Genomic DNA, 8987 nt, shown 5'->3' on the forward strand with positions numbered 1-8987 from the left:
GTGAAAATGTCTCACTCAAAATTTGCTAATAATCGCCACTTTTTCATGTTTTTTTTTTTTTTTTTCATTTTAGTTTTCATCATTGAACACCATTTTTCCATATTATTAACACCTCCCATCCACCTCCAGTCCTCCAAATAAAAAAAAATCAAAACATTATCCTTAAGTTGGGACCAAAATTACATCCATCAATCCAAGAAGCTGAAAACAACATATGGTGTATTTTTTTAAAAATGCTCACAAAAAAAATAAAAAATAAAAATATATATATATATATATATGAACCTCGAAAGTTCACCACTCTATTTTCCTTCCCTTTCAATTCAAATGAAATTGACCTCAATAATCTTCTCCAGTGTTCCTTTGGCGCATCGCTACAGCTGTCACTCATCTTAAAGCTTTCAACTCCCATTTAGCAATTTTATACTTAATCTTCGTTAGTAAATCCGTTGTACGCTTGGTTGTATGCTTGTGTCTTGCACGTACTGGTTGTACAAGGAAGATTTACGTAGCCATAAGCATCGATGCATTATTTTTCCTCTGTTCTTTAGTACTAGCATTGTGAAAGCTCAAAATGGTGTAAGAAAGTAAAATAAAATCAAACTTCGAGAGCAAATTCGAGCAAGAAGCATAGATGTATATATGCAATATGTTTCTTGATTACACAGTTAACACCTATGGGCGATATAATCAGGAAGACAAAGCCCACATCAATGCTTGAACTTATAAGCACAATCCAAGCAATCAGCAAAGGGCTAATTCTTCCTATTCCTAGTAAATCCACAAAATGTGGGTAAGAAAACTACTGAACAAGCCTTCAAAAAAAAAAAACCTACTGAACAAAAAATACAGATATATACATAGCGAGGCTTATCATTAAAATCGTGATTAAGAAGGTGATTCACTCCTTTGACGGCGCATTCTAGCACCCCATGAGTTTTTCTTAGCATCTTTGTACATGCTTCTCTTCTTCAATTCTGATAGTTGGCTCTGCCAACGACCTCTCCAATCACTTGTGTCCTTCATTTCCTGATTGCAAACAAAAGTCATTTATTACGAGAAATTTTGATGCAATAATATTTACTGGCTTTCAAAATGGAAGGATTCAATGCTTCATAAAATCATCAAAATGTACAAACAGGACAAGTAACAACTAGGCTGGTGGTGGGGTTTTATTTAAAGATCTGGATAGAGGAAACATTTCATGAGTAGGTAATCATGTTTATCCTTCTCTTCAAGAGGATAGCACATAATTAAACAACTACAACGCATTAACAACAAAGGGACCAGCTAGCTTCTGTTAAGGGAAAACTACATCTGATTGGTTGTTTCGAGATTAAGATGAATAATATTCAACCTTGGCCAACTGATAACATACTCAATTCAAAATTATAGGTCTAATTGAACTTTTGTGGTCAACTTGTTTACTTTTCACTACTATAATTGACAGGGTATCAGACTATTACAGTAAAACTTAACAACAGTCTTATGATAATACAGAGCACCATTTAAAATTTATCTAAACTCATTTATTTTTCAATACATATTTCAACAAAGTAAAAAATTTAAAGGTAGCAAGTGGCTTGTTAGTTTGAAAATGAGGAACTATTAGAGTATTAGGTTTAACAAACCTATGAAGTTCAAACTTGTAACATTTTTTGTTTTACCTTTTTTCATTCCATCAAATGGGACGGCATCTTAAATAACCATTAATATAGTCAGCAAAGATTCTAACAAAAACCCATCACCTAACAAAGTCAATTATGGCATTCCCTAGTCGATAAGTGTCTAAAATTGTCAACCCAAAGCAGCATTAAGAAGGGGGCGGGGGGACTTTAGAATTGTGATGATACTACACTTTATGTCCTCACTTATTCATCCTGCAATATACCTAAGGAAAAGAGTACCCTACATGATCAAGCATAAGCTTATATTACATGTGACTAATATGCCACAATCTAACAGTGAAGCAACATCATCTTCTAGGGAAGTTTATGGATGAAGAGGAGAGGGGAAACAACATTAATCTCCCAAGGTAAACCGAAGGCTTTATGATGAACAAAAAGTAGGAGTCTTAACCAAAACCGAGATATACTGTTTAGCTATAGAACAAGAACATAAAATGCGAAAGCAAAATCACAGACTTGAATTGATCATCCCCACTACAAAGTCGGCAGAGAAAATCCAGGCAGTTAGCTTAAATTGATTTAGATTGAACAAGTTTAGAGGTGATTTCAACCAAATTTACCACAACACGACGGCATTAGTGCCAAGTAATTGATAGCAATTTCTATACATCCGAATTGAGTTATGGTTAGGCAACATGACAAGGTTAGCTCTTTTAAATTGCTAAATCTATAATAACCTTATCAATCAACAAGACACGTTACGTTTGAGTACAATCAACCTATAATTAAATTTATCAATAAACTTGTTTCAAAAAGTATATTTATCAATGAACACCAATATTTAGCAATAAGGTAATACAGGAAACATCAATAATTCATACCAAACGGCTCAATAATAAGTACAGAGTATAAATTTAGCTTCAATTCACAAAGCTAGTCATAAAATTAGCTCAATAACAAGAACAAAACTAAATGAACCCTAATTTTCAAACACAAAATTGATAAATTAAGGATTAAACTTTCCTCAAAATTCAAACAATCCAGATCAAAAACAAAGATACCCAACTCAAATTTTCACAAACCCAAATACCAAAATCAAAATTCAACAACACCCAGATCAAAATTAATGGCATAAATTCTAAAAAATATGCTATAATATACCTCATCATCAAACTGGTTCATCTTCTTCCGAGCAGAAAACGCAAGATGAAGTCCGCGCGCCATATCTCGATCATATATAGCTCTCATTCGAGCATCAGACAAAGTTTCATACGCTTCTTGAACACGAATAAATCGGTCAGTATACTCCTGCACTAAATCTGGGGGTGATACATCAGGGTGATATTTGCGCGCGAGTTGCTTGTAAGCCTGCTTAATTTCAGACAATTCGACGGTTGTTGGGATGTCGAGAAGCTCGTAGAAGGTCATTTCTGAGATGGGTTTTGTGATTCCGCCATTGTTGAGGGTAGCTCGAGCTTTGAGAGTTGAAAATGGCGGTGTTGTTTGGAAGGAAATGCGATTTGAAGGGAGGTAAGAGGAAGAAGATGGGATTGATGAAGTGGGGTTTGATGGAATTGGAAAAGGTGAGTTTTTTGAGATCAAATTATCGTAGTTTATTTGCATTTTTTCTGGTTTTTGGATTTTTTCTTTTTATCAAAATGTTGGGCAAATTGGGAGGTTTGAGGAGGAGGAGAAGAAGTATAAATTGAGGTGCTGGGAACGTTTGAAAAAGGCCCAAGATTTTGCGTGCAATTTGGAAAATGACCATGGTGGCTTTGTAATTTATACTAGTAATTTTTTTTTCCAGTTTTCGGTAACTTTTACGAAGGATAAGGATATGCGTTAGCGTATTGGTAAAGTTTAATTAGGAATTAGGATTTAATTGTTCATTTAAGTATGAGTATGTGTAAAAAGGAAGTGACTTGTAGAATGATTAAGATTGCACATTATTTTCTTAATCACCCTTCTAATTGAACTTATTGAACTCTTGCAAAAAAGATGATTAGTGAAGTTATTGAATCAATATATTCGTAAGTACGGATTATATTTATGAATACTTAACTACTTAAGCAATTAGGGAATATCTCTTAAAAACTAGTGGCCGGATACTTTATTCCACATTATTTAACATTTTCCATTTAACACATAGGTTCAAGGGCAATTATTAACATATTGTCCAACTAACATTATGCAGATCTTATTGGACATTAGGATTATCTAATTATTTTCAAAGTACCTTAGTTATGGATTTATGCTATGTAACATGATTTCTATAAATGATATTGTAGCAAACTTCATTCATTGCCCAATTCCCTTTTAACTTACATTAACAGATGTAGTGTAGAAGAGTAAATCACTAAATCTATGTGCAAGTATCACATCTAACACTCAAGCAGATTTAGTTTAGAAGAGTAAATCACTAAATCTATGTGAAAGGCAACATTTTAAGTATCACATCTTACACGCCAGTATGTGAGGTTTACACGTTAGTTATAAAGTTTACAAAAGTTAATTTCACACGACAACACAACATTTAATCCTAGAAGTTATATTTTTTGTAACAAACTTCATTAACAGTCCAATGCCCTATTATCCTAACGAAAGTAGAAGAGAAGAGTAAATCTATATGCAAATCCAACGTTTTAAGTATCACATCTTACACGCTAGTTATAAAGTTTATATAAGTTAATTTCATACGACAACACAACATTAAATCCTAGAAGAGATATTTTTTGTAACAAACTTCATTAATAGTCCAACCCCCTTTATCTTAATGAAAGTAGAAGAGAAGAGTAAATCTATGTGCAATCCAATATTTAAGTACCACATCTTACACGCCAGTGTGTGAGATGTACACGCTAGGTATAAATTTTACAAAATTTAATTTTACACTACAACACAACATAAATCCCTACACGATTTAAGTCATGCTTACAAGTCATAATCTAAGATGAACACGCTAGTTGAAAGTTAATTTAACACGACAACATGACATAAGCCCGACATAATTCGAGCCACCGGATAACTGAAAAGGATAGTTTTGCACATTGGGCCGTTGAGGGTGGAACTTGGGAGGAAGCCTTAAATCCCCTGATCACGTGATAGGCAGCTGACATATGGATAACGCGATAACACTCAAAATCGAACACCAAAACCCCTTACTCCCAAAACCCCATTGAAATTGTGAGTGTATTACCAAAAACATCAAAATAATAATAATCTGGATAATCTTTCTCCTCCAAATTCAATCTAATTTTTGAATTGGGTATTTGAAATAATCATTAAAAACCCAGAAAAAATGGCAACAATTTCTTCAATTCTCCCATGTCATGGCCTACTTCAACACTCTTCATCTTCTTCAAAACCCAAGTTTTCATTACAAAATTTGGTTCAATTTCCCTCTTTTAATCATGGGTTTGGTCTAAATTTCAAGCCCATAATTGCTGCAAATCCGCCATTGTTGAAGGTTCGAGCTGTTGTAGCTGAAGAAACTTCATCTTCATCTTCTGCACCATCTTCTTCAGATGGGGAAGAAGCTCGTAGATTATACATTGGTAACATTCCCAGAAATCTCAATAATGATGAACTTCGTAACATTGTTGAAGAGCATGGCGCCGTTGAGATAACCGAGGTTTCTAATTTCTTCAAAGCTTTCTATTTTACTTGAATTTATTTTTCAGGGGTTTATTTACATTTTAGCTATTTATGTTTGATGTGAGTAACATTTACAGTTTATTTATATGCAATTTTGGTCTTTTGCTTTGATGGGTGTCTGTTTAGTTGAAATTTTGTTCAATTATTTGTGCTGTGTCAAACTGTCAAAAGTTTATGATTCTTGTAGAGTAAGAATTGGTGTATTCATACCTTGAATACTGAACATATGTTTATTTAACAAAATGGATTTTGCCGGCCTCACTGGTGCTACTAGTGTATGTATGCCTTGTAGTAAGCAATGTAGATCACTTGAAGAGGTGGAGCAATTGCAGTGCCTCTTATTTTGGTGGTTAAGGATTGTAATTATCGTTGTTTCGAGGTATGGAGTATAATTTGACTATGTTGTTATATGGAAATCATACTAGATATTGGTGGTTATTAAAGGCTTGGTTTTTAACTAAAACTATGATGTAAATATGTGGGGTGGGGGGCAATGAGCAGGCTGCCAGTTAACTGTATTAAGGTGTTGATCGAGCTTGGATTTAAGGTGAAAACTTACAATGGATGATTGAGGATACTGAGATTAGTGAGGCTTTTGTTGCTGTGTGATTTGTTCCTTTTTCTATATAGGTTTGTCAGTGTTTGGGAAGTCATCATGTCATCCCCTGAAATTGTATTTCTACCAAAAAAGTTCAAATTGTATGATTTAGAGGAGAGGCGAGGTGTTAGTTGTGATGGGGGGGAAAGCCTAATATCAACCTAAAACTAGATATATGCATTACATGTATCGATTAGTAATCAAGAGTTGGAGAGAGAGAGAGAGGGTGTGGGGGGGGGGGGGGGGTGGAGGACGGCATACTTCGGCCCTTTAGAAGCCTCGCCCATGATATGATCTACTGATCTCTTCTTTATATGTAGACAATTAAGACAGGACAAGGGGTAAAAAGAATATTCACTGATTTTGATCCTATTTTGAAAAACTTTTTCAGACTTTTGATTCTCTTACAAGGATTCACATATCAATTCTTATAAGGGAAACCATGTAAAAGAAACAGACCCCATGGTGGTGCTACAATGCTTGGCTTCAGTCAGATGCAAAGCAGCAACTTGCAGTTGAATGAATGATTCACCAATGCCATATGCCAATCTAGAAACTTAAACAAAGATTAAATGCTCTTATATCTGTAAATACTGAAGTTCTATTCTAATTCTATCATCCCTGTGGCCTATTTACTTTCCTCTTGTGAGCCCGCTTTTATGTGTGACCACTTAGCTTTTCAACTAAAGATAATTGACGGGTACTGGGGTATATTTGAGAAAATCTTCAGAGTTTTTCTCTAGTAAATCCTTTTTTTGTGCTTGAGTGTATCCAGCTTTTCTTTTAGCAAATTTTATCTGGAAGGTCATAGTCCCTCTGAAGTTGAGAGGTTTTGTGTGGACGCCGGCATTGGGAAGGAACATCACGAACGATATGCTCTGAAAAAGGTGGCTTCTTTTGTTTGCTTTGTCAAGCTAATTGTGAATCTTGCTCATATGTGTTCATTCACTGTGAGCTGGCTTGTTACGGAGTTAAGAGGTTTGGGTTTGTCCTTTACATTTATAAGATTGGGTTACAAATTTGTTTTGTGTGGTTTGGAAAGGTGAAAGGTTATCCAATTGGAGAGATGCGAAGGAACTGGGCTAACTTGTAAATTACAATTATTGTGTTTCTCCTTGAGGACATCTTATTTTTCTCGCCGCCTTCCTCTTTTCGAGTTTTAATAAAATATTTCTTCTTAATTTATAGTTAACTTAAGAGCAGATATAGAAGTAATACTGAGCTGAATAGTGAAGAAGCAATTAGTCTTCACCAAGATTCTAACGCCTCTTACTTCTATACAACCTCCGTCAGCTGTATGATGAGGAAATAACAATAGATGGATTCAACTTTGATTTATTTGAATCCAATTCCTTGGAGGAAAATGAGGTGGAGAAAATGAGTCTGCAAGAGCATAGAGCTCTAGATAAAAGCCAAAGGAGGGGGGGAGGGTCTTTGCAGAAGACCACAATAGATAGATTTTTTATGTAGCCGATCCCATCCCTTTGGGAATAATGCTTTGGTTTTGTTATTGTGAAGAATAGTGAATAGTGGACAGGGTTCAGTCATGCCTTTTCGTGAAATAGGTTTCGATCAACCGTGAAATTTGGTTTATATATGCTGGTGTTTTTACTTCTTGACAGTCGTAACAAAACTTGTTGTAGTATATTACTATATTTTATCATCTAGAGATGAATTTTTAAAGAGGTTAATCTACACTCCTCTTCAATTTTTTGTGTGGGTTGGAGGCATCTTCTTTTTTTCTGTATTAAATTATGTGATGTCTAAGTGATATGCAAATGCTTCTTGTTTCGTGCAGGTGATGTATGATAAATATTCTGGAAGAAGCAGAAGGTTTGCTTTTGTGACAATGAAGACTATTGAAGATGCAAATGCAGTGATCGAGAAGTTAAATGACACAGTATGCACTCTTATTGCCCCTAAAATTTTATCAATCATTAATGCCATGGGTCTGTGTACAATAACAGCATCGGACTTTGACCAATATTTCTCCATCTTTTGCCCTTTCTGATTCAGGAAATTGGTGGGCGTAAAATAAAAGTTAATATTACTGAGAAACCTTTGCAAGGTATGGACAGGGCAGTGACCCAGGCAGAGGATTCACAATTTGTCGAGAGTCCCTATAAAGTTTATGTTGGTAATCTTGCAAAGACAGTAACTAATGAGTTGCTGAAGGATTTCTTCTCAGAGAAGGGGAATGTTCTCGGTGCAAAGGTTCAACGGACCCCAGGGACCTCCAAGTCTAGTGGTTTTGGGTTTGTTTGTTTCTCATCGGATGAGGAAGTAGAAGCTGCAATTGAAGCTCTCAACAATGCTGTAAGCGGATTTAGCATATGACTTGATATCTGCTATTAGCTTTCTCAATGCTCCATAATCAGATGATCTGGACGTTAGCTGTTGTTTTCTTTTCAACATTGTAGTCATTTTATTTTCAAGTCTCCTGATGCAGAATTTTTCATTGCAGGTTTTGGAAGGGCAAAAGATACGCGTGAACAAAGCTTAGGTCAGGAGAGGGGCTTAAGCTGTTAGGATGGGAAATTCTAAGTTTTGTATGTGCCATTAAGCTCTTTTTCTTGATTTAACTTCATAACAAAGTTAATCAGAAGATTTGAAGAGTTTGTTCTTGACTGCTCGAGTCTGTAAGCTGAGGCTTTGTTGGTGCACTGGCTAAGTGGCCAGTTGGTCACCCCAAATAGCTTAGTAGACATAGTTAGTTTTCAGATATAACTATTTTGCTCACAACTTTTATTGTTGTCATCATCTTCATCCGCAGCATAATATATTTGTTGTTTATATTTGCTTAATTGGGATTCCCTACTTCCATAATTCATGCATAATTATGCCATGCAATTTAGTATATCATGTATTAACCGATTGCTGGAATAGTTATAAAATGGTTCTTTGTTCTTCAGACTTGCCATTATTGTTGATTGCAACTCAACCATGGTATGCTGATGCTCAGTAAGCACAAGGCCTTGGCGTTGGTATGCTGATGTTGCCGCTTTTCATGCAGCCATGCCCATGCCCAATCAAGGTGCATGCCGAGGCCTATGCAAGGGCAGGGCTGCCAGGTCAAGGTATGCCATGATCCAGCCTGGGGCATGGGC

At 35.6% G+C, this 8987-nt stretch overlaps 2 protein-coding genes across 2 annotated transcripts; one reads left to right on the top strand and one right to left on the bottom strand.

Annotated features, from left to right (window-relative positions):
- Window positions 1-616: 616 nt before the first annotated feature.
- Window positions 617-3560, bottom strand: LOC110711642 (chaperone protein dnaJ 20, chloroplastic-like). The gene is made up of 2 exons (XM_021890060.1): window positions 2790-3560; window positions 617-1029 (listed from the first exon to the last, which is right to left on the bottom strand). The coding sequence occupies exons 1-2, from the start codon at window positions 3249-3251 to the stop codon at window positions 889-891; spliced, it is 603 nt and encodes a 200-aa protein (XP_021745752.1). The 5' UTR covers window positions 3252-3560; the 3' UTR covers window positions 617-888.
- Window positions 3561-4746: 1186 nt separating this feature from the next.
- On the top strand, window positions 4747-8725 carry LOC110711649 (30S ribosomal protein 2, chloroplastic-like). The gene is made up of 4 exons (XM_021890065.1): window positions 4747-5259; window positions 7679-7780; window positions 7897-8196; window positions 8345-8725. Exons 1-4 carry the CDS (start codon window positions 4927-4929, stop codon window positions 8381-8383), a joined length of 774 nt encoding a protein of 257 aa, XP_021745757.1. The 5' UTR covers window positions 4747-4926; the 3' UTR covers window positions 8384-8725.
- Window positions 8726-8987: the final 262 nt, after the last annotated feature.

Source organism: Chenopodium quinoa, unplaced genomic scaffold (genome assembly GCF_001683475.1).
Source record: "Chenopodium quinoa cultivar QQ74 unplaced genomic scaffold, ASM168347v1, whole genome shotgun sequence".
Taxonomy (NCBI): domain Eukaryota; kingdom Viridiplantae; phylum Streptophyta; class Magnoliopsida; order Caryophyllales; family Amaranthaceae; genus Chenopodium; species Chenopodium quinoa.

Bases quoted from the DNA above. Each gene is read 5' to 3' on its own strand.
- LOC110711649 (XM_021890065.1), top strand. From the start codon at position 4,927: ATGGCAACAATTTCTTCAATTCTCCCATGTCATGGCCTACTTCAACAC. The intron at 7,781-7,896 runs GTATGCACTCTT...TTTCTGATTCAG, and splicing joins TCGAGAAGTTAAATGACACA to GAAATTGGTGGGCGTAAAAT. The intron at 8,197-8,344 runs GTAAGCGGATTT...TTTTCATTGCAG, and splicing joins TTGAAGCTCTCAACAATGCT to GTTTTGGAAGGGCAAAAGAT.
- LOC110711642 (XM_021890060.1), bottom strand. From the start codon at position 3,251: ATGCAAATAAACTACGATAATTTGATCTCAAAAAACTCACCTTTTCCA. The intron at 1,030-2,789 runs GTATATTATAGC...GTTTGCAATCAG, and splicing joins TGAACCAGTTTGATGATGAG to GAAATGAAGGACACAAGTGA.